Raw genomic sequence first — 23,675 nt, forward strand, 5'->3', positions numbered from 1 at the left:
TCCCCACCACCAAATCTCATGGTCACAGCCACTTGTTTTTCTCAGGCATGGGGCCTCAGTGGGAAGGCAAGGCCGACCTTTCACTTATGCTACTGGTGGTACCAGTTTGAGAGCCTGCTGCTTCCCTGGTTCTATGATTTTAGATTTATGCAAGAATTTCCCACTGTTTTATGACAGACCTGTTTGGTTACCAACTCATCCTCCAGCAGAGCATCCCCAAGCCTCTGCTGGCCTTGCTAACCAGGCAAAATTGTTTTTTGAAAATGACTGAAGATGCTGAAGTTGTCCCTCCCTTTCAGCTTTGCAAGGGATGTTAGGACAACTGGCAGGGAATGGTGAGATGGCTCATGAGAGTTCTGGAGTCTCTGTTTCTTTAAACATGAGTGAGCCCATATATCTCACAGTGCCATGGAAAGAGTAATGGATTATTTACTATGAGAGGCTAGATGGATTTTCCCTTAAATCTCCATGTGAACATGAAAGAGGAGTAAGGAAAGCCCCAGACTGCCAGCAAAGCTCCTGGAATGGAGGTGTGAGGCTGTGGACATGGCACAGGGCCAGGCTTGCCTGACTTACCACCTGTGACTCTGAACTAGGACTTGCTGACGTTCTCATATATGACATCACTGATGCAGAACTGCTGCTTCTTCTTTTGCCACATGAGCTGCACGCACTGGTGAATAAAAATGTACTGCTCCTAGGAGAAAAGACCAAATAAGTGGGCATTTTTTGCACCTCAGAAAGCATAACAAAAACCCAAGCAGTGAAACAGTTTGATGGTTCACAGTAACAGCCTGCACAGCTCCATGTCTCCCACCTCAGCCCCTCGCAATGCACAGTGAGTTACTATCTCCCAATAGAATAGTCCACAGTTGTTACAGACAGCAGCTCAGGAAGCATGAAATCCACCTGGCACCATAATCACTTATTAATAACCTGAATGATGACAGAAGAGTTGAATCTGAGGTAAAGTGGATCTACTTTACATTGCCTAAAAAGGAAGGAACTCCAGGAAAGATATCTGAATGCTTTATGTGCAACAAATTACACCCATGCCACATATGCACCTGAAATATTTTAATGAGGTTCGTGTTCCTAAGTGTTTGACCTCTTTACCAATTAAAAGAAAACCCCTGATTTTGTTCACAGAGTAGTTATCAACCGCTGTGCAAGTGACACTGTGAGCTGGGTCAATCACATGCATCTCTGTATTTCTGGACAGGCTTTTTTGCCACGAGACCGTGGCTGTCTTTCACTTTGGTTATGGACTGACTTTTCTGAGCATTATCATCATACAGATTGACCACCGTAATCCAATTTAGAATAACCTTAGTTGATGACTTTTCAATTTCAAAGAGAGAGAAGGCAATCCCTGATGAATCCTGACACTAACTTTTATGTGCACAAGGCACAGGAGCCAAGTGAATTTCAACCAAAGCGACTGTCCCCAAACCCACGTCTGCATTTCACCCCTGTCCCCAGTGGCCTGCTGATGCCAGGAGATACCAGTATGAGTTTGAGTCATGATTCACACCACGGAAATGTCTGGATTTCCTCACACCCACTGATTTGGAAAGACTGGTTTCAATTCAGGGTATTTCCCACGCTAACCCCCTTTTTGGGCCTGTGCCGTTTGTTTTTTTGAAACTGCTCCTTGAGACATTGCCAAGTTTCCAGCATACAAGGCAACGTGGACTCAAGTGAGCTGTCAGTGGTTCCAGATTTTGTAAGGAAAAACATTTTGGTGGCCTCTGTGACTGAGTGTCAGTGTCACTTAGTGACCTCTGAGGCCCATGGCAGCAAGAGCTCAGTAGCCGCCCTTGACATCAGCCCCAGCCAGGCAATGAGGTCCTACATGAAAAAAATGAAATAAAAATTAAAAAACCAACCACCACCCTACAAAAACCCACATCACCTCTGGAGTGGTAACAGTTGCAGCTGAAATCAATCAACCATCAGGATTTTTTTTCTCTGGTGTCTACATAAGGATCTGCCTTTGGATTAATACAGTGAATTGTGATGAAAAGAGGCAGGTTGGTAGCAATGATCCAGAATGGAGTGAAAATGACTTTTTTTCATTTCCAGATGCTAGTTGTTGTGACTGCAGGTTTTCTTCCTCCTCTCCTCTTCCTGCTACAAATTTTTTTGCTTTGCTTTGGATTCAACAACCCTTGGCAACAAACGATCTGCCAGACCTAGCCTGAAAACAGGGATGGTGGCACTTCCAACTGCATGGAGATTGCCAGTTTATGCTGTGTCTAACCAAGGAAGAGTACAACAGGCACGAAATATGAAATCTTTCCCTCATGACTAGGCAAACAGGGAAGGTTTAAATGCATAAAAGCTTCTGCTTTGAAGAAAGAGCTTATGATTTCCCCCTCCCCCCAGTATATATTGTCTATATATTTTTTCTTAAAAACAGAAGAAGAACTACCCAGTAGATATTTGGGTAGGGAGAGGGGTGAGGAGGATGTCTGGCAGACTCACAATCCTTTTGTCTGTTTTGCTCATCTGAAATTCCATTGTGTCATGAGCTCCTATGCTTGGCTGGATGATACCAACATGATACTTGAACGAGGCTGCCTGATACTGGTATCATTTCATGAGCCATTAATCCCCTCAGCAAGCCCAACTCTTTTCAGTGTGGTTTGAAAATTCGATATGTTAATCTCTTCTAATGCATTGTTTGCATATTAATTTTACAGAAGGTGAGAATAACTCATTTCCTCTGGAAGATAGTGAGATTGCAGATATATTATCAAACCCACCTATGCAGTGGATTAATAATGTGACAGTATCACAACGAAGATGAAAACCTGATTGTATCAATTCACAGTGATTTTGTCAAGTGTTCAGGGGGAACAGCAGTCACTGGACACAGACATGCTAAAGAGGGGTATGAAACGGGCATAACAATACTGTCACAGTGCTGCAGTGAGCAGATCCTACCTCTGTCTGCACCATGGACATTCTGTAGGACCTCATGTCCGACACCAGGCCCAATATATCCACGAACTCATGGTCACGGATGTGCTGCAAGAGCCGATCCAGGGCTATGAATGTTCCCGTCCGTCCCACGCCAGCACTGCAACACACACAGACATGCATCTCATTTCAGGCTCTTCTGCAGGGGACACACAACAAAATCAGTGGCACTGCAAAGAGCAGGAGTCCTGCAGTTGCAATAATCAGAACTACTCTGAGGTCAGGCAGGCTGGTTAATCTGTGGGATTTACTGGCACACAACCCATCATCCGTTGGTTGGGCAGTGGATGCGCTCACACACAGAACGTGCACGCACACCCTCATCCACCCTTAGCTGCCTGCTCTTCCTGCTGTCACTGCTCCCCTCACAAACCTCAAGAGACCCCTCTAACTCCAGGGGCTGGAGTCAGAGATACAGAGACCTGCTCAGGAGCAATGAATGCCCAGGGACAGAGGGGTCACACCTGCAGGGCTCAGTTCCACAGCTCTCCACACTGCAAAGCTCTTGGCTTGCAAAGGCGCTGCACTACTGCAGGTTGTCCTCAAAGGACAAACCACCCAGAAGAGTCTGTGCTCCAGGACTTCTGCCTTAGGAGCATGAGACAGAAATAGCTCCCACTCAGCTGAAAAATCTTCATTTTCCCCAAAGGGAAGCTTAGCAACTAGAAAAAATACACACTGCTTTCAGTTAGAGATCCTCATGTGTGTACGATTCTTTGCATTGTAATTTCACATGCGATGTTTAAGTCTGTTTTCACTGAGTGTGGCATTAGAGGTTTTACAGAGTATCACACAGCAGCCCAACACCCTCCTACCTAGGCTGGAAGTGTGTATTATAGCAAGAGTTCCTTCTCCTCTTTTGTCATGCTTTTCCTGAAAAGGCTTGGAAGTTTTTGCAATAATGTTGAACAGCTCATCTCAGCTCAACGTGTCATAAAACAGGTCTCTATTTTGGCTTTTTTTGCATTAATTTCTTAAACAAGGTCGATACAATGGAACTTCTGATGTATTAACTGGACAGATTAACTGATGCATTCATTCTGTGCCTTCTTCAAGGTTTGAGAACAATTGCTGCAGGAGTTGATCGATACATTCTTTCTTTGCCCCCCCACTAATTTTGCAGCAATGCTACTTTTAATCTATGTGGTCTAAGATGCACAGTATAGTCTAAAAATACTATCTGAAAATATCCCTCTTTGCTGCTAGAAGCATCCTAACTGAAAAAAAGAAAGAACTACAGTTGTTGCCCAGCTCTCTGGTACTTGCTGTTTTTCTTTCCCAGAATAATTAAGTACTAAATACAGGGTTTGATTTCATGATGTTATATGTAAGTCTCTCCCCTGTCTTATGAGCACTTTTTTTGATACAAAGACTCAGAGAACAATATTCCTCTGTGAAATTCTCCATGAGGTTACAGGGGAGAGCTGCAAAACACCGTAACACCAGAGAGAACCATCTTCAGCCAACAGGTGAGCAGAACCCATTCAAAATCTCTCCTTCTCATGGCTTCCCAACTTATTCAACATCGCAACTCGCACTTCTCCTTTTCCTGGAAGCATTTACCTGCAGTGTATGACCATGGGGCCTTTAGTCTTTGCTGATTTCTGCCTGACCATCTGTACAAACTGGAGGATGCTCTCGGCAGCATTGGTCGTGGGGACACCGTGGTCTGGCCAGGCAGTGTAGTTAAAATGCATCACATCTTGCACCTCATCAGCCTGATGGGAGAAGCAGAACAGCAGCGTTTTCACAGAGCTGTAACAGGGTAATTACACTCAGTCACACTGAGGGCTTTTTGTCATTTTGTGGTTTTCATTTTTTCCCCACATACAGCCTAAAAAAGTGAAGCCAGCCAAAAAAAGGGCGAAGAACAAACAGGCTATTTGATTACAAAGTGGGGAGGATATCAGGACCTCGTTATCAAATGGGTATGAACTTCCTGTTTCTGTGTTTGGGATTTGCTTTTTGCTTTTGTCCCTGTGGTAGTTCCATTTTATTTTGCTTTTGAATCAAGAACTGTTGCATTTTTCAACTTTGGGCTTTATTCATTTTTTTATTCCATTCCCTCTACTCTTCTCATTTTGCCACAGATAAAGAGCAACACTGCTGGCAAACAGTCAAGCCTGGACTCTTGAGAGATTCTCTTCTTAAGTTTTAAAGAAAAAAAAAAAAAACAAACAAAAAACAAAAGGGAAGAAAAATCATTACGAGGGGAAACATTTAGGAAAAAACTCATTATGACAAAAAACATTTACAATGCTAAAAATTCTACTGGCTTTAGATGAAGTAAGATCCTCAACACAACACATAAGTCCTGGGCCAAAGGCTCATTGCCAGTGCACAGGTTTCTCCACATCCCCTCCTTATCCCTCAACTTTCCTTCAGGAGATGGTGCTGGGAACAAGCTGATGCAGGAAACAAAGGTGGAAAGAAATGCTTGAAAGTATGAAGAGCTTTCAGTTGGAAATCACATGCTCTTGTGTGTGTTTCAATACTTCATAGGTAGATGTGATTATTGCAGAATTGCCCTTTTGAAAAATATTTTCAATTCCTACATTGGTATTTTCAAGTCTTGACTAATTTATAGCAAGAAGGTGTGCCTGAGATACAGAAAAGAAGAAATTCACACATTTGTTGTCAGTAATTACTGGTACCACAGAAGTGCCCAGAGCTCTGGTACTACTTTTGTTTCAGCCTTGCACTTTGGTGAGAAATTCAGAGACAACAATTTTAGGGGAAAGTTTTGTGATTTGGCCGTTTGCAAGTGTGGAGTGAGAGTAAGGACATAGATCTCTCTTAGGTGTTTTCCACTGAATGCCAGAAACAGGCAGAAGTTAAAGAAAAGGCTGGACTGAAATCACTCCCACTCCTCTGGCAGGGCCACGCGAAGCCTCTCACTCACGTAGCTAATTCGGAAACCGCGGTACACCCAGTCCGTGTGCTCCTCCTCGCTCAGCATCTCCACTGTGATATCCCCATAGGCAACAGGATCTTCTGTAAAAGGCCAGTAGTGATCACATTTCACCTGAAGGGGAGGGAAATCCAGGCATATTTGTATTTATATAAAGATACACACATAGAAAGAAACACAAGCAAAGGGATACAGAACATCACGTTTAGCAATGCCTACACTGGTGCTCACATGCTGCTGCAATAAGAGGTAATTTATCCTGCAGTGAGCTCCAGTCTGACCATTCCTGTTTAATTGTGGCCATCAGCTGTATATTAGTTTTCAGAAGGGCAGCTTTAGTACAGTGAAGAATAGAAGAAGAGTGCCTTTTGTTACTTTTCCTGATATAATAGGTCTAAATGGAGCAAAACACTGGGAAAGACAGTGTCCACACAGGCCCCCCCAAATTATATTCCAAATATTTCTGTTACAATATCAAGGGAAAATACAAAGCATAAAACTTGTCTTTTGTAATTATTTAAACTTAAGAGTGCAGAATCACAGAATTCCTGAGGTTGGAAGGGACCCCTGGAAGTTATCCTGTCCAACCCCCTCCCCTCTCAAGCAGTGTCACTTAGAGCCAGCTCTAGACCATGTCTAGGTGACTTTGGAATATCTCCAAGGATGGAGACTCCACAAGCTCTGGGCAGCCTGTGCCAGTGCTCAGTCCTGCTCACAGCAAATAAGTGTTTCCTGACTTCAGAATGAATTTAATGTGTTTTTTTTTAATTTGTGCACATCACTTCTTGACCTGTCACTGGGCAAGTCACCACTAAAGGGGTCCCTTGTCTCTGTTCCCTCCCCATCAGGTACACAGTGACAAGATCCCGGGAGCCTTCTCTTTTCCAGGATGAAGAGTCCCAGCTCTCTCAGTCTCTCCTCATGTAAGAGGAGAGGCTCCCTAATAAAGTCAGGGGAGGTAAAAAGGCAGAAAAGGTCAAAGAAGGTCAGGGATTGTCAAAGAGGGTTGAGGAAGGTTAAAGAAAGTTAGGGAAAGTCAAAGAACATCAAAGCAGGTCAAAGCAGGTCAAAGGAGGTCAAGGAAAATCAGGGAAGGTTGAAGAAGGTCAGGGAAAGTCAAAGAATGTGAAAGAAGTTCAGGGAATGTCAAAGTAGGTCAAAGAAAATCAAAGAAAGTCAGAAAAGGTAAGAAGGGGTCAAAGAAGGTCAAAAAAGGTAAGAAGGGGTCAAAGAAGGTCATCAAAGGTCAAAAAGTTCAAAGAAAGTTGAAGAAGGTCAGGAAAAGTCGAAGAAGGTGCAGCAAGTCAGGGAAGGTCCAAGAAGGTCAAGGAAGGATAAAGAAGCTCCAGGAAGGTCAAAGGAGGTCAGGGAACATCAGGGAATGTCGAAGAAGGTCCTGAAATGTGAAGGCAGATGCCATTCCAGGGCTGGTGGTGATGCTGCCTCATGATCAGAAACAACGCAAAGACATTCACTCAGCACAAAAGAGCTGTTTTCAGGGTAGTTTCTTTCACACCACATACAAGATTTTGCTACATACCCGTCTTTTCTCATTGCACTGAGTGAGCATGACAATAATTTGTGATTTTTGCTGGAGAACCATCTTCCAAAAATCATTCCTAGTTTCTGGCAGTGGTCCTTGGGTTGCAATGTATTCCTGCGGTGAATTATAACCCTAAGAGACAAAGAGATAGGTCCTGCTTACCAACATGGTTACTGCTTCAGAACACGTATTTTTCAGATTTTTTTTAGCTTGCTCAAGTTCAATTTGTAGCTCTAAAAGTGACTTCTAATATAAAGAAATTACTATTCTTTTTTGTATTTATTTGTGATGACAACTTCTGCTAGCTTTTGATGCTCCCAAAGTATATGCAATCTAAAGGACAGAAGATGAAGCTGTTACCATACAAATCATTTGCCCAGAGAGCAGAAAAGGCAAAAAGTGAGTAATAAGAACCCTAAAAGGGAGTTCTAGCTCCTTACAGATTATGTAATTTTTGGTAATTTTGTTTAGTTACAGATGCCCAATCTGCTTATCCCAAGCAGTAACTGTGGTGATTTTCAGTCACTGGTGTCAATGGAACAGGATTATATGCAGGTGTTTATGTCATAAGGACTTAAATTAATAAAACATTAATTAGAATTCTGCTTAAAATAATAGAGAAAATGCTGAGTCAATGCTCTAAACAGCTGCCCAGATGCTTCATATCCATGTGTTCCCTCTCCTATCCCCATGAACATGATTTTAGTTGGAAAGACTCCTTTCTCCTCTCCAAAACCAAAAGACTGCTATTAAGACTATAATAAAAGACCACAGAATGACCCTTTTGGCATCTGCTATTACCATATTTGCTGAGATTGTATCATCAAAATTGCATTTGGAAAGTTGTTTTATATTCCTAGCAAGAGCAAAAAATCCATCCAACACACAGCATGATCCCATGCAAATTGGGCAATTTCTGTGCCACCTCAGTACGTGGCTCATAAAATTATTTGTGATTTGGGAGCACTTCCCACAAATGGCTTCCTCCAGACATCTCTACAAATCAGCTCAATCTGAGTTTTCACACTACACAGAATTTGCTGCCTGTTTGTCTGCGTGGGCTGTGTCTGACCTAAGTGACAAATCCCTGTTAGCACAGGGACACAGATCAGCGCTGGTTTCTGTGTTTGGAGGCAGGGACTGAGCGGAGAAGCGATCGTCAGGAAAAGCCCAGCTTTAATATCACATGTTTATCCTGGTTTCCATGGTCAGCACTGTGCTATAAGTAGAACTAAAGAGATGCAAAGCAGAAATGAATTCTGAAAAGGACTGCTACTTAAGGTCCTATTATCCACAATCCCACGTCACAGAAGTTTCCTGAGCTGTGCACAGTGCTTTTGAATCCTGGAACGTTTTTCTTTCCTGATTCTCTGTGAGCTCAGGCACTTGCAGTGTGAGTGCTCAGGTTCATGCTCTGGACACAGAGAAGCCAACTACAGACACTTGGCTCAACAGTGCACACTTGGGCAATGCCACAGTGACAGAGAAGCTGCTCCACTGACTCATCCGGGGGCTCCTCCTTTCTCCGTAAGGCTCGCTCAGCTCTCTCCAGCACAGGCTGGGCCAGCTCTGTCTACAGCAGGACTGCAAAAATTTGTCTGTGATCCCCAAGGGAAAGGCCTTTTCCTGAAGGGCTGCTGTGGTGCCCTGCCTCCTCTCCACACAGAGCAGCCCAGTGAATGTTGCTCTCCAGCTCACAGCACAGGGGCGACCAGAGGGGCAAACCTTTGTGGCAGCGGCAGAGATAAGCCCAAGTGACTGCATGAGCTCAGGGGAAGAGTGGAGAGAACTGATGAGGTTTCAGCCAACCCCCAGTGTCAAAATATTTGGCTACAGCTCTGTCTGAACTTTAATTATCCTGAAACTGCGGGTGCTACCCCCCGTAAGTGGCTGTTCCCTGCCAGGTGGAGGGAGGCCCAGGGGAAGCACCAGAGACGAGGCAGAAAGCAGAAGTTCTCTCCACACACCATCTGGGTTGTGTGTGCATTTTGTGCATTTGGAGTGTCTGGCTTAGCCCTCTTTTCCGTGTGCAGTAGAAATCTAGAAAAATTTCTCTTTTAAAGGTTTATGTTTTACCTCGCTATCTTAAAAGGCCACCGAATCATTTAACTGCCCTAGTGAGTTAAATGATAAATTTAATGAGTTTCCTGCTCATTTCCCTACCAGTCCAACCAAAATTTCGCAAAGATTCACAGCTCACCCAGTGCTACTGTGGCAAAATTCTGCCAAAAATCTTCCCCCTTCACCCCTTTTTCTTCCCTTTCTTTTTCTTGGTGGCTGCTCCCTGTGGGCAAAATAGCTGGAAGCTGAAGGAGATGCTGAGAACATGACTGAGCTTCCAGGAGATATTGTGCTATTCTCAAAGGCCATGCTCTGACTGGTGTGCAGGACACTGAAGTCCACACTGACCAGACCTCTGTACTCACAGGGATGTAGTTGGCATTAATGTAGTCAGATCCCTCTTCTTCATTCATTGAGACTAACCGGACACGACTAAAATCATCTGTAAAAGGAAAAAGAAATTAGAAAAAAACTGCCTCTCAAACCTGGCACTCATCTCTAGGCAAAACTAGGCAAAATTTAAATCAGTCCTATAGGAATGGCAAAAAAAAAATCTATTAAAATCTTAATAAATTAAAAAAAAATCTATTAAAAAATAGAAAATTCTCGTATTTACCAAGAGAGCAACGTCTGCTTCAGCAAACACTACATGGACACACCATCACTACTGCTCTGCAAACACCCCCTCCAAGTGCTGTCCCTTTGGGCTCCCTTAGGTTTCATTAAAATCATAAGAGAAATACAGTAACACTACTCAGTAGCATAAGAGACCTTATGTTTCTCACCTCCAAACTCTTGCCACAATAAACATTTCCAGGAAGCTAGATCTATTCAAAGCTAACAAAAAACATCTCTTGCCTGGTTCTCTATAAGAGCAGGATTGTTGAACAGGCTTTTATCAGTCTTAGAAAATCCCACGATTCTCCAATTTTCTTATTAAAACTCCTCTTGCCCTCTCTAGGGATTTTAGCAGGATTTAGTGTGTGTTGTACTTACATGGCAGGATATTTGTGTAGCGATTTTTACAGCGATTCATGGGGAGATCAGCAGCAAAGTGGGGTATGTCAAGCCCAATCAGTTTTAGCTCCTGAGATAACAGCAAGGAAAATGCCAAGGTCAGCCACAAAAACACTCGGAGAATAATTTTTTGTGAAGTGATTACTTGTGGCAGGTACCAGACAGAAAATGCTCATAAATCGCTTCATAAATTGACAGCAGGGCTACACTGATTTTCCTTATTTGATGCCTCTGAGTTGGGCTCTGAGCAGCTGGAGAGCAGTGCTGAGGTTTGCCCTGCTGATGTTCCAACACATGGCTGCCATCCCTGCTGTGACAGAGAATTGCTCCTCCCTACCCACGCTCAGCCAAAACACTGCCATGCCAGTTATTTCTGTGGTGGTCATCACTTAAAGGGGCTTCTTCAAGTCCTCAAGTGGCTTTCAGTCTTGGGGGAAAAGCTTGGAAGATCTTTCTAGTCATTATCTTCAGTAGTTACATATAATATATGTGCATCAGAGGAATTTGCTGTCAGGGAGGGATCATGGTAACACCCTGAGAGTCCTCCCCGCTGCCTTTCCACGTTTAAATCTTTGGGAAACAGCCCTAGGCCAGGGATGGGGTTTAGTTTTATACTACTAAGCTGACTTTAAATTCTGGGTAATTAAGAAAATGCACCTGAACTTGTCTTAGAGAAATCTCCTTGCCCTTACAGAGATTTCTGATGCTACTTCCTCATTTCAACACTTCCTCTCAAATTAAGGGCATTAAATATATAAAATAGAGCCATTTAAATCCCAAATTTACTTCAGGTTGCCAGCATGTCCTAAACTTAAAGCAAGTCAGTTTTTCTGGCAACTAACTCAAATTGAATGTGATGAGCCACTCCAATCAAGTTTACTAAATGCAGGCTTTAACACCAAACACCACCACCACCACCAAACTCGACTTCTAAATTCTGCAGAAGAGGAAGAGAAGCCCAGGAACACCACACATCAACCAACACAGAGCACCCAGCAGCACGCCACGCAGACTTAACATCTTGAAAAAGCTAATCTGGGCATGGCAGGTAGCAGAGGGCAGAACCCTCAGAGATTTATTTACCTCAAACTGCAGAGAAAATTTATAATCTGAATCTTTGGCCATATCCTTGATGTATCCATCGAAATCGTCCAACTGGACAGGGCTTTGAAAGAAAAATACACAGAAATTAAGTTAAAAACCCAGGGTTTTTCTTACCTTTTATTTCTTTCCCCCAGAATACTAGCAAGTCATAAATACCTGTTTGGAACTGTTAATGCTAGAAAGAAGTAAGGATGAACCTCGTGGTTAAGGGCCATCAAATGGTGGGTGTTGTATCATAATGGCACCAGAAAGAGAGGCTGGGGGCTGCTGACCCCTCTGGGTGCCTCAGTGGGGCAGTGCTGATGATAGTAAGCACTGTGGTTTGGAGGCTGGGCTTGTTCTACCCACAGGCAACCACTGTTCTGAGGGGCCCATACACCCTTCCTGTGATCAATCAGTGGTCCCTGAACTGCTTTTACAGGTGGGTATGTCCCCAAGGGCTTTGCTCATGCAGCAAAATGGATTTCATATTTAGGCTTTGGGGTTTTTTTCACAAGTTCCACCTAAAAAAAAATCCCCTAAACCAGCACTTTGGATGTCACTGCCCTGCCTGCTTTCTCTGCTGGCTTTGGGAGCTACACACATCTGTCAGAAGTCAAACTGTCTTCCCAGAGAGATGGTGGCTAAAGAAGGTGGTACATAACTATACAAAACCATGGAGAGCTTCAGTAGGTATGAATTAGCCTTGATTTAGTGACTCCCACCTTTCCACACTTTTTTTGCCAGGTGAGATCTATCTGTTAGTCAGGCACAGCCCCTGAACATAACACAGAAATAATTAGGCTGACGCTCCGAGTAATGAAACACAGGTAAACAGCTTCTCTCACCTAATTACCATACTCTAATTTACCAGCTACTGAAGCATGTACACAGCAATCTTCTCATTTACTTTGAGGCAATATGCCCAAAGGAACCTGTCTTATAACCACTTAATTACTCCTGCTTACCAGCTACCATTAATGATCTAATATTCTAGCAACAACTGTAATGAGAGCCCCATGTCAAGAGGGAAATATCACTACAAACAAATGCATCCCAGTTTTTTCACCATTTACAATTTTTAACTGAGGATAAACTCTGTTGAAATCACTAAGTTGGATAATTGATAATTCTCCCTGATGACTAATTTTATATGTTTTACTACAATTTGTTGAGCAGAATTGCTTTTGTCCAATTATTGTTTGTTTTCTGCCTTCAGATACTGCTCTTGGGATATGTCTATGGAGAAGTTTTCTATATCTGTAACTGCAATACCACTATGCCATCTAATCCATAATGCATATTTAGTCTAAGACTTATTCCTTTAAATATCAAAGAAGTTACATACTTGGTCAGCTTTCTCTTCTTTAATCCATTTTTACTCCTGTAAAATAAAAGGAAGTGTTTTTCATTCATTAAGCTATTGTACAACTTTTATTCAAAGACAGTACTGATTTAAGAATGTGTATTTTTTCATCATACTCCAGAGGAGATTGGTGGTAATAACTTGGACAATTTTAAGCTGATAGCAGCATTTCTGTCGACTCCAATGGGATGAATATCCCATTCTGTGCCTGAGAATGACCTGCCGATGAAAAGGAAAATCTGTGCCCAGCAAAAGCAATGGGTCCCCTGTAAATCCTGGCCCACTGGCTTTGGGTGGGCTGGGGCTGAGTCCCCAGAGCCTGAGCCCAGCTGAGCCTGGAAATGGATGTCAACACTAGAGAGCAACTGGGAATGAGAAGCTTCTGTCGGGTAAAGGGACAAGACCACCACTTGCAAATTCAAGAAAAGGTGAAGGAAAAAAGAAAGGGCCTGTCTCATAACCTGCTTATGATGATCAATGAAGACAATGGCAAATATCCTACTGACCTCAACAGGACTCAAGCTTAAACCTTAGATAATTTAATTGCCTTTAACAGCTGGAGGTAATTGTGCCAGTCACATGAAACAATGATTTATAAGTGATCTAATTCACTAGTAACAGCTGTGAGCAGGTTTTTGAGTGTGTTAAGCAGTAAAACCCAAAGGATCAGACTTAAGAACTGCCCTACACCAACTACCACCACGTGGTTTTTTGGAGGGGGGTGTGTGTTCATTTTGTTGTTGCCACCAAGCAGTTAAGCAAACATTAAGATTAAATACACGAAGCAAGCACCCTGGAATAACTTGCTAGAGGTCTAAAACTACTGATCTCCTCTCTTCAATCAGCCACAGAGGACAAACAGGTTCTTGCTTACTCAGAAGGAAGTTTAGTAGGACCAATTTTTAATTCCTGGGCATTAAACAGTATCTGTTCATTTTTCACATTATAATGATGCTATTTTAAATTTTATGGTGATATGAAAATTATTTCTAGATCACTTGGTTCACAGCTTCAATTAGTAAATTAAAGGAGAAGACTAAATTCTAAATAATGAAAATATACAGAAAGAAATATTAAAAAGTGGAGTATTTTTATTTTTCTACCCTGTTTAGACATTATATTAAAAAAAAATAACCGTTTACTTTCCAAAATTAATTTCTACAAAACATTCAGTTTCTGGAGCAGCCACAACCTGTAGTAATTTTCTTATTTTATCAAGGTACATTTCCATTTAGACGAGGAGCTTTGCCTGCAGAATTAACAAGAGCTACAGCAATACCAGCTTTATATTAATGTGGAGATTAAATATTATAAATCTCTTCAGCCTATCATGTTATCTGTACATTCATATGTACTGTACACATAAACTAGTAGTATTTATTTTCCATCTTCAAAGATTTTTTTCCAATGAAATCTTAAAGTTAATTCCACTAAATTATTCAACACATGTCTACCCCCTGTGACTATGGTAAACCTTTTAATGCTGGGCACATAAGAATTAATTTGAAAAGGAAAAAAATACCTAAATGCTCTTTATGATGGGAATGCTTCTAAGAACACTTCTCCAAGGAACACTTCAAGAGGCAATAAAACAAATGATTGACATACATTTCTCAGCAAGAATTTCGTGTGCTTTGATAGCCTCAAGAGGCCTTTGTTAATTCTTAGCATTGCAATTGTTTCCTGAATGTTCATAAATATTTTAAACCAACTTGTGTGCAAAACAAAGACATTTGAAACATTAGCTGGTGTTTCATCTGTTATTCCATTTACTCTACAGATTAAAAGACAAAGAGAGGGGATTAATCTCATCTCATTCCACTTCAGCTCCTGTAAACTTAACCATCTAGACTAAAATAAGGAGAAGAGGAAACCTCTGAAGAAAGATATGCATCTGGAAAGGTGAGTTAATATGTAATAAAAGAAAAAAGGCAGAGGGGCAAAAGAAGATGACAACTCTTTGCAGCAGTGCCATCCACAGTGGCCACCCTGGGCTTCTTGACCATTAGAGAGCTAAGAGAGATCAGTGTGACCTCCAAAATAACAATCACCTGCTTGCCTGACCCTCCACCACTGTGCAGCTCCAGAGTTAGCTGAGTTTACACCAGACAAGTTCCAAGTCAATATAACATGAACCTTGGAGAGGTGGGGAGGACCCTTCAGCGGGGTATGTGTGGTGAACATGCTGTTTTCCTGAGAGAAGAAATGGACCTTTCTTTACTTACATAAACAGTCTCATTTCTAGGCCCACTGAAAATTCAGACGGGTTTTTCTACAGACCCACTGTAACTCAAGGAAAATCAGTCTCAAAAATCCCTGTGCTGAAGATGTTGATGCGGGCCTGCCAGGGCTTTGGTGCCACATGGTCAGACAAGGGAGAATCTTTGGGAAAAAAAATCTTAACCTCATTACCACCTTTTTTAGTAAAACCCTCTAACTTGGACTCAAGACCATCAGGAACTTCAGTTTCTTTATAGGAATTAAGCATTTTTGGATCCTAATTATAATTATTTGTTAAATGGTTTGTAAAACAGTTCTGCTTCTAAGTAGATGAGTGGCTTTGTCAGGTATTTTCAAAAAAAACAATCAGTTGTTTATTAAGTCCTTATAAATTATTTAAAGACTGAAGTATTAAATATACACACATATACAATGAGATGTGCTCACAGTGACCCTATTTTTACTCTTTGGGACTCCTAATTGTATCGACTGTCAGTGAACTGGCTGTTTCAAAAGCGGAACTTTTACTGATGTCACGAGAGCTAAGAGCACCTTTAAAAAACAAATGTATTTGACATCACACACCAAACAGGTGGGGCACGATCAAGCAGCAGCAGCAGTCAGTGCCAGGCAATGAACATGTAAATAACCAGGACAGAAGAAGCCAGGACTTATAATGAAGCAGCAAAATTTGCAAAGACAACAATGAGATGGATACGATGACCACTGTAAGATTAGCTTTTTAATACCAAAATGGGTCGGAGCATAAACAGACAAACCAGATGAAGCAGGGTAGCAAATACTTTGATACCCACATCCTCGCCAGTCCATGTTCTAGTACAAGAAAATTAAATCTTCAAAAGCTTTGACCCGTTTGAAAACAAAGGTATCACACATTTTTCATGTAATAGAAATTCACATTGTTTACACACTGCATATGGAAAAACAAGTAAATCACTTACCAAGGATTAATATAAAATGCCAAAAGATAATCAGTCCAAAGGCATGAGGGTAGCAGAGTTAGGAAAGCAAATACACTTCTACGCCTGTGAGCATTAATAAATAACATACATAAAGATGAAAAAGTGAGGAGAGTTAGTAAGACAAACAGAAATCAGGAGATCAGCAAATTCTATTTTAAAAATCAGCTAAAGCCATAAATCCTACTTCTTACTTACTTCCTAAAAATATTATTAGCATCCCTAGAATTTTTACTCCTCAACCTGACACCCTCTGCAGGATTTTCAGCTATCCGACACAAAATTCTATATGGTCAAAATAAGTATGTCTTATCATATTGATTCAGGCCTGTTATTCTCAATCTTCAGAGAGTAAAATGAGTAGGAAAATAACATCAACAAATTTCCAGCCGTTGCATAGGTGCTATTAAGCCTGTTCTCTGATGTTCTGAGATATTCAGTACTGACATGGTTTGTTTTTATCACATACAGCTACAATAATCTCCCACGTTTGTTCCTGCAAGTGATCCTGTGGATATCAGAAGATCTATACCAGAGATAAATTCAGATGCTTCCAATATCTCTTAATATCCTCTACTGAGTCAGATTTCTCAAGACATCCATGTAACATTTTGCAGAGTGCTTTAATTGCTCTCCTAGGTTTTCCTCTAAACATTGCTTGAACAGTTCTTCTAACTGTGGTTTGTATGAATAACTACTCACAGCAGATTTTACTGTGGCTAAAGGAAATATGAGTACAAAATTATTCTAAACTTCTGTATTTGCAAGTTGTTTACCAGTTTCTGCTGTGCATTCATTGAGGAAATCCACTCAGGCCTGTTCTACCTCTTGGTGAAATGGGCTTCAGGTACTTTGTAAATATGAAAAACTCACGAAACTTAAACAAACTTGGCTCCAGTAGAAGGATTTTTTTTAGCCAAATATACCCTCAGTGTGCTTTTTCCCCATCAGAAAATCTTCTGCCTTAAAAGTGATACCATCCTTCTGCAGCTGTTCTAAAGAGGAACCACAAAGTTAAATTTACTTGTTCAGTACTCTTGGCTCTTATGAAGCTGGCAGATACTGTGTTTTTCCTGATAAATAAGTCATGTCAAGCGTAATCATGTCTAATCTCAATTTTCCAACCAGTGAGGAAATCTTCTGCCCATGCAGTGAAAACTCCAAGTCATGCTTTAGTGAGTTTTGCTGCTGTAGAGGAAATGGGCAGTGCAGTTTCTGCAGGGCACCTTCCCCAGGCATGGGCAGGGACTGTGTGGTCAGCCAGGAGCAAGAGCCCTTTCTGGTTAATCATACACCACAACAGCTGCACAATCTGAGCCTTAAGGCTCATCTGTTGTTTGAGTTTCTATGGGACTCGACTGAGGAGGAAATTTGGGTTTCCATGAACAGATCTCTGGTGCCACAGAGGTTTCCATTAGGCTCAGAAGAGAGAAGGGATGATGTTGCTGGAATACTTCTCTTCCCTTTGAGAAACTCCACGTGAGGCTTTTACTTCCTCTTGCCTACAGAGGCAGAAGGAATTATTCAAGCCTGGGATTCTTTCACTGTCAATCCTCGCAAGAATTTTCCGCGTTTTATCAAATCACAGGCTAACATACTTGCAACCTGACTTATATTCACAGACTAGGAGCTCTGACAGCTAAACCAATTGATTTTATTCAACATATGAAAAATTTGGAACTGCCCAATAAATACAGTACTGTTTTTCTGCAATTATGCAGTCTTTCACATCCTGCTCAGGTGTACTGAAGAACTTAATTAAAAGAAACAGACACAGAGATTGCTCAAGTCCTGAAAACTCTGCTGAGCTGAGCTTCCCTTAGGAGTGGATCTACCCATAGCTCCCTTACTAGATCCCTGGAATGAGTCCAAGCAAAAAGGGTTTTTTAATCCTGTCTGTCTTCAGGGCCGTATTTCCCACCTGGCTGCCTTGATGGACTGTGAATCTGGTCTTGACATTAGACAACAGAGGCACACAGAACAACCATCAGAGAAGTAAGGACCATAAGATAAGCACACACTGCCTTCACTTACACAAAATTTGTGGAGGTATTAAGCAGGAATGCTGTCCTCAGTTCATATTTTTATAACTTCATTTATATATGTATACATATATGCATACACACACACACACACACACACACACATATATACTAAATCAAGCAACAAGAACCTTTACTTTCACATCCAAACCTATTCATTCCCTCCCCATTAAAAAAAAAGCACCTTTTATGATTTTAATAACATCTGTTGCTAGTTTAATAATTTCATTCAAGCTTGGCTATTTAATTAACATGAGTGTTTGATCTTCTGCCTTTTTTCCCATTAACAGAGTCCAAGCAAGAGAAGCTGAGGGATAGTTTCATTTGTACTGCATACAGCTGGCTGCTATTAAAGCGAAACCAAGCAAGTGAATCCTGTTTAATATCCAGTTAATTAGCAGCACAGTGAGATATTGACAAGATTTGCTGGGCTTGTTAGTTCAGTTTGCAGGCTTATTAGCAAAAGGCTTGTTGTGCTGCAGTGTCATTCCATTTAATCCCAGCCTTGTTGGCAGGCTGTGTCCTGTGAGATCACAGAAAGCAGTTCCCTGTGCACCAACTTTTCTTTCCAACTTCTCAGCAGTCAGCAAAGCCAACCATGGGTGTAAAACCAAGGCACTTCTTCTGACCTGCTGGAATGGGGCTGATGTCATGCTTGTACGTATCTGTGTTTGGACTCGCCTTGAAAGGGAAGAAGTTTTTGCAGAGATTGCTAACAACAGAGCAGCAAACCTTGGGTCTGTCATTACCACTCCTCTGATTCTCAAAATAGGAATGGAAATGACCACAATGGTGCCAGTCAGGTAGCTCTCAGAGCCTTTTACTTCTATAAAAGCTAACCCTACAGACTTTCTTTGCTCAAATACTTCTCTTCAGCAGATGGTGACAGTGATGATTTAGAGTCCATAGTCAGTGCCTGCAACTCTTGCAGGTGATTTTCTAGACTAGCAAGGTATGTTTAGGGGATTTTTTTTGTTAGTTTTTTCAACAGCACTGAACATTAAGTTACAGTATATACTTGAGTTGGCTTGTCCTTGTCTTGTCATGCAAGGAAATATTAATTAATGGCACTGCATGAAGACAGCTGGTAATTAGTCATCTACAAATAAGCTTACTCCTGGATGTAAATATATGGAAGTGCTAATGGGTTTATAGATCAACTTTCTACAATTGTGTTATTTTAGGAAATATGTCTGTAAGAGAAAGGAAGAAAAATATCCTCCCAAAACACATCTATGCAACTTGGCTGACATGTATGTACATCATTTCCTACTAAAAATAGCAGGTGACAGAACGCATTTCTTCAGTCATCACTCAAGAAATAAAACACGTTCAAGGGATAAAATACTAAATTAACAAGCATAGCAGTTTTATCCTAAAGAGGGACAGCAATGACATAAAAAATAAGCACTTTAAGATTACAGATAACATTTGCCAAGAAGCAGAGATGGGGAAAAACATAAGTTTTGCTTCAAACACTCACCAGTTATAGGGGAGCTTTCCATCTCTCTCTAAAGATGCAAAATTCACAAAGGTTCCAGCCCCGCACTCCCTGTTCCAGGAAGACCATGAGGTAAAAAGTTACTATTTTTGGATTCACAACACTTGCAAAGAGCTTGATTTAACAGAGAACTCTTGGAGTTGCAGGGAAGTGCTGAACACTCACATCTGTGACTAGGTCTGAGATAATCTGTAATAAACATAACTAAAACCCCTCACCATGATTGTACAAAACCAATAAACGTTCAACACCACCTGAGATCAAACTACCTAAAAATGCTTCAAAAGAATGAAATTCTCAAATAAACCTTAGCTGCTGTGCAGATTTGTGCTTTCCACAGCCTGGCTCTAGCAATGGTTTCTGGCCTCAGTACACATGTTAAGTATTTACCTTTCTATACTAAATATTCACTGCTCCAACTCTAAGGAGAAGTTGTTTAATTGTGTCCTTTTTACAGGGTGATTATAGGTAATTTTGAGTTAAGAAAATAACTGTAGGGAAAAGAAAAAAAAAATCCTGAATAACATTCTAGTAGTGACAAGTCTATTATTTTCAGCTATGAATTATAAACTGACTTGACTATTTCTTTGATTTAAGCAAACAATTGCTTGCAGCTTCTTACTGGATTTATTTTTTGAATTTCCTTCTGGGCTGTTTATCTTCTGCGGCTAGAAGCAGTGATGAAGAGAAAAAGCTTTGGGCTGCCTGCACAGCAATTAAACAGGAAAGAGAATTAATTTAGCTGGGATTTTCGCAGAGGCAGTTACATGTGAAAGGAACAAGCCACGTAATGTTTTCTTGAAAAGATAACCTGAGAAATGTGTGTAATATGGTCATCTGTTGCATGGAATACATAGCCAAGACACAGCACACAAAATGCAGCATCTGCTAGGTTGTTCAGTGCATGATGTTTTACAGAAGTTTTTTATTCACATGAAATAATTTCCTTTCTTGACTTAGTACAGTAAACTAATATAAAATATATTACATAGATTATGAAAGGACCAAGACTCTGTGACACCTTCAAAACCAGCAGGTAAACCAAATACCTAGGGTTTGAGGAAACTTCCACAGCTCACGCAGGCCATAGCAACCCACATTAAAGTGAACTGTGGCAGGCAAGATCACCTAGGAAAGGAAATTGCATTTCAGTATTCAGTTACAAATGATTGGTGCAGACTGGCTAATGGTGAGAGAGAGACTCTCTAGAAAATGTTATCTGTTGATATGGAAAAATCTCCTGTTCCAAACCATATCAAAGACTTGCAAAGCATCTTGATGTCCTGCTCATGCCCAGGTGCCTGAGATCCTAACTGTAATTTATGTTCCCGACACAACCCTTTTGTAATAAGTGATTGCACTCCTTATGGACTCAATGCTGCAGAGCTCAAAATGAGACAAAGGTTGAGGCTTGTAAGTCAGGTCAAGAGTGAAAGCAGATAGAAGATGTGCTACCCTTCAAAAGCAGCAAAACAACTCTTCTGAAGACATCCTGTTCACAAGCCTCTCAAGTAGCACCCACACACAAAAGCACTCCCAGCTGAAACTATGGTCAGGATGTGTTTGTTGGTGTCTGAATTTTTTTTTGTAATTACCATAAATCTGGACTTACCTGGCCATTTGTAGGTGTTTTCTCCTGAGCACAACAAGAGTCACCAGCAGCAGCCCAATCAGGAGGATACTCAGGATGGCCAACACGGAGATTACCACTACATTGGGGTTCATCTCAGTGACTGTGCATACAGAAAATGACTCTCAGTTACTCAGTTCAGGAGTACTGACAGTTTTGTTCTGTTTTGTTTTCCCCCGAGTTGTGATAATGCTATTTTTTTAAACTTATCTCAAAGAGCCTGGAGTGTTAGAGAGAGAAAAATCTACCACAGGAGATAAAGGCAGAGTTTGAGTAGCTATTGCTCTTAGAGAACTTCTTTGGGGAAATAAATTACTTTGCTCTGGAATTTTTGCTAAACTTTGGCATGTTCTGATTTATTATTTTTTTCCGTTTTAGCTGACATTTATAACACAAGAGCAAATGGTGAAGGCAATACAAAATACAGATATTCATCATCTACATCTCCAAAGCACATTTCTGCTCTGAAGTTGTTCTTCAACAATAATCAGTACTTTTTCTGACCCAGAAGCAAAATAATAAGTTGGGGCTCTGTAATATTCTGGGTTGAAATTGGTTAATTACTCTGGAAAATGACATGCCCAGGGATCCTCCATCAGGAGCATTTTGGCTGTGATGATGAAGATCCTGCAGAGGCCTCTCTCCTCTCTCACTTCTTTGCTGAATGCACAAAACCTTAACAGCTTATGAATGTGATTTTCCTCTTGTTTGGGCTTGGAGGAGAAAACATCCTTCTCCATGATTATCATCAAGCAGTACCCTGATGTTTAGTACTGACACCACAAACTACGTCCCTGATTTCTAAAACCCAGCACAGAACTGAGGCCCTCTTTTCCACTCTTCCAAGTCAACCCCCTAGTGGGGACTTTCCTAAGGACCTTCCAAAGCTGCTCCCCCATCCCATCCCATCCCATCGCATCCCATCCCATCCCATCCCATCCCATCCCATCCGGCAGCCTTTTCATGACACAAACAACCCCTGGGGCCTGCATTATGAAGTGCAGCTTCAGAAAGCAAGGGGAACCAGATGCAGCTGGATGAGGAAGAAGAAAGCAGGGAAGTGTTGCTTACCCATGGTGGAAACTGCAATGAAAGTGGGGATACTGGGGCTGTTGTGGCTGAAGGTGGTCACACTGCAGTTGTAGGAAGTGGCAGGGGTTAGGCTGGAAATGGTCACGACATGTGAAGAGACGGTGACAGGTTCCTGCAGACATGGGGAAAAACACACAGGAGTTTGTCTCTCCCATAAATGCAAGAGCACAAATCAGTGTTCCATGTATTTGACAGATAAAATCAGATCTGGTGAAAGAAATCAGCATTTGGAAACACAGGAAAGGTAACCAGGGCCTACCCAACAGGCAGATAGTCTGGCAGAAAAGGGAGAGGAACAGGGGTGAATACAGCAGCAGGAACATCCCAGAGCACTCCAGGGACCCCAGAGCCTTTTGGGGAGGGAGGGACAGGTGCCCCATAGTGGGTTGGTCAGGCACATGCTTGGTGGGGGGAAGCACTGCGACCTCCAGGACACCCCCAGGGGTGGGCACAGCTGGTGAGCTCTGGTTACGAAGCCACAGAGGTAGGAGGAAAACAAAGTTATTTCTATTCAAAGAACAGCCAAGGCAGTCACAATCTCTGCCATGAATGAAACCACAATGCTGATCTGAATGCATGTCATCTCTGCCCCTGAGGCAGCTCCTCTGGATACGAAGGCCTCTGAGCCCTTCTGAGTAGCCAAGGTGAAGAACAAAGCTAGAGAATAATTATGATCAAACACCCTACACCTCAGTTTTTCTAGCTGGCAGAAACTCTATATAACATATTTATACAATGTGTTAATTACTATGACCCTTGTGAACGCTTTTGTGGATTTTAAATGCTGATAGAGCAAGAGAAAACAAACACAACAAGAACAACACGTCACAATACTGACTTAAAAAAAGAGATCTTTAAGGCCCTCGATTTTCTGGACCGTCCAGCAGAACCAGGGGTGGGTTACAGTTGAAAAATACAGACACTGAGCCAGTGGTTTAGAAGGGAAAGATGGAGAAGTTTTATGAATGAACTCATTCCAGATGGGGAATGCAAGATGCTGTAACAAGTCCCAAGCACTGGATATTTGCAGGAGCCTGTTGTCAGTCATGGCCTAATTCTAGGCTCTTGCTGCAGAGCAATTCTGAGGTACATTATGCAGATGAAATCACATGCACATGAGTGTAAGGGAGGAGACTTTTACTGCCTGGGCTGAAAGGAGGAGCCGAACTTTGGCAATTGGACTTGGTTGGATGTTTCCATTTTCCCCTCTGGGAAATTTAAATTAGTCAATTCAAATCCAAGAT

General features: G+C 41.6%; 1 protein-coding gene across 3 annotated transcripts in view; it reads right to left on the bottom strand.

The window, feature by feature from the left end:
- PTPRO (protein tyrosine phosphatase receptor type O) overlaps positions 1 to 23,675 on the bottom strand; it is a 145,197-nt gene that overhangs the window by 1,859 nt on the left and 119,663 nt on the right. For 2 of the 3 annotated variants that reach the window (XM_032107825.1, XM_032107827.1), the window contains exons 14-26: positions 22,411 to 22,543; positions 21,322 to 21,442; positions 19,692 to 19,760; positions 16,149 to 16,232; positions 12,949 to 12,984; positions 11,601 to 11,682; positions 10,497 to 10,587; positions 9,866 to 9,942; positions 7,437 to 7,571; positions 5,888 to 6,010; positions 4,549 to 4,703; positions 2,950 to 3,085; positions 577 to 697 (exon numbers count right to left, since the gene is read on the bottom strand). In XM_032107825.1, coding sequence (XP_031963716.1) covers positions 593 to 697; positions 2,950 to 3,085; positions 4,549 to 4,703; positions 5,888 to 6,010; positions 7,437 to 7,571; positions 9,866 to 9,942; positions 10,497 to 10,587; positions 11,601 to 11,682; positions 12,949 to 12,984; positions 16,149 to 16,232; positions 19,692 to 19,760; positions 21,322 to 21,442; positions 22,411 to 22,543 — 1,347 coding nt within the window. In that variant the 3' untranslated portion in view covers positions 577 to 592. The remainder of the gene's footprint in view (positions 1 to 576; positions 698 to 2,949; positions 3,086 to 4,548; positions 4,704 to 5,887; positions 6,011 to 7,436; positions 7,572 to 9,865; positions 9,943 to 10,496; positions 10,588 to 11,600; positions 11,683 to 12,948; positions 12,985 to 16,148; positions 16,233 to 19,691; positions 19,761 to 21,321; positions 21,443 to 22,410; positions 22,544 to 23,675) is intronic. The other variant, XM_032107826.1, reaches the window with a different exon arrangement.

Source organism: Corvus moneduloides, chromosome 4 (genome assembly GCF_009650955.1).
Source record: "Corvus moneduloides isolate bCorMon1 chromosome 4, bCorMon1.pri, whole genome shotgun sequence".
NCBI classification, from domain to species: domain Eukaryota; kingdom Metazoa; phylum Chordata; class Aves; order Passeriformes; family Corvidae; genus Corvus; species Corvus moneduloides.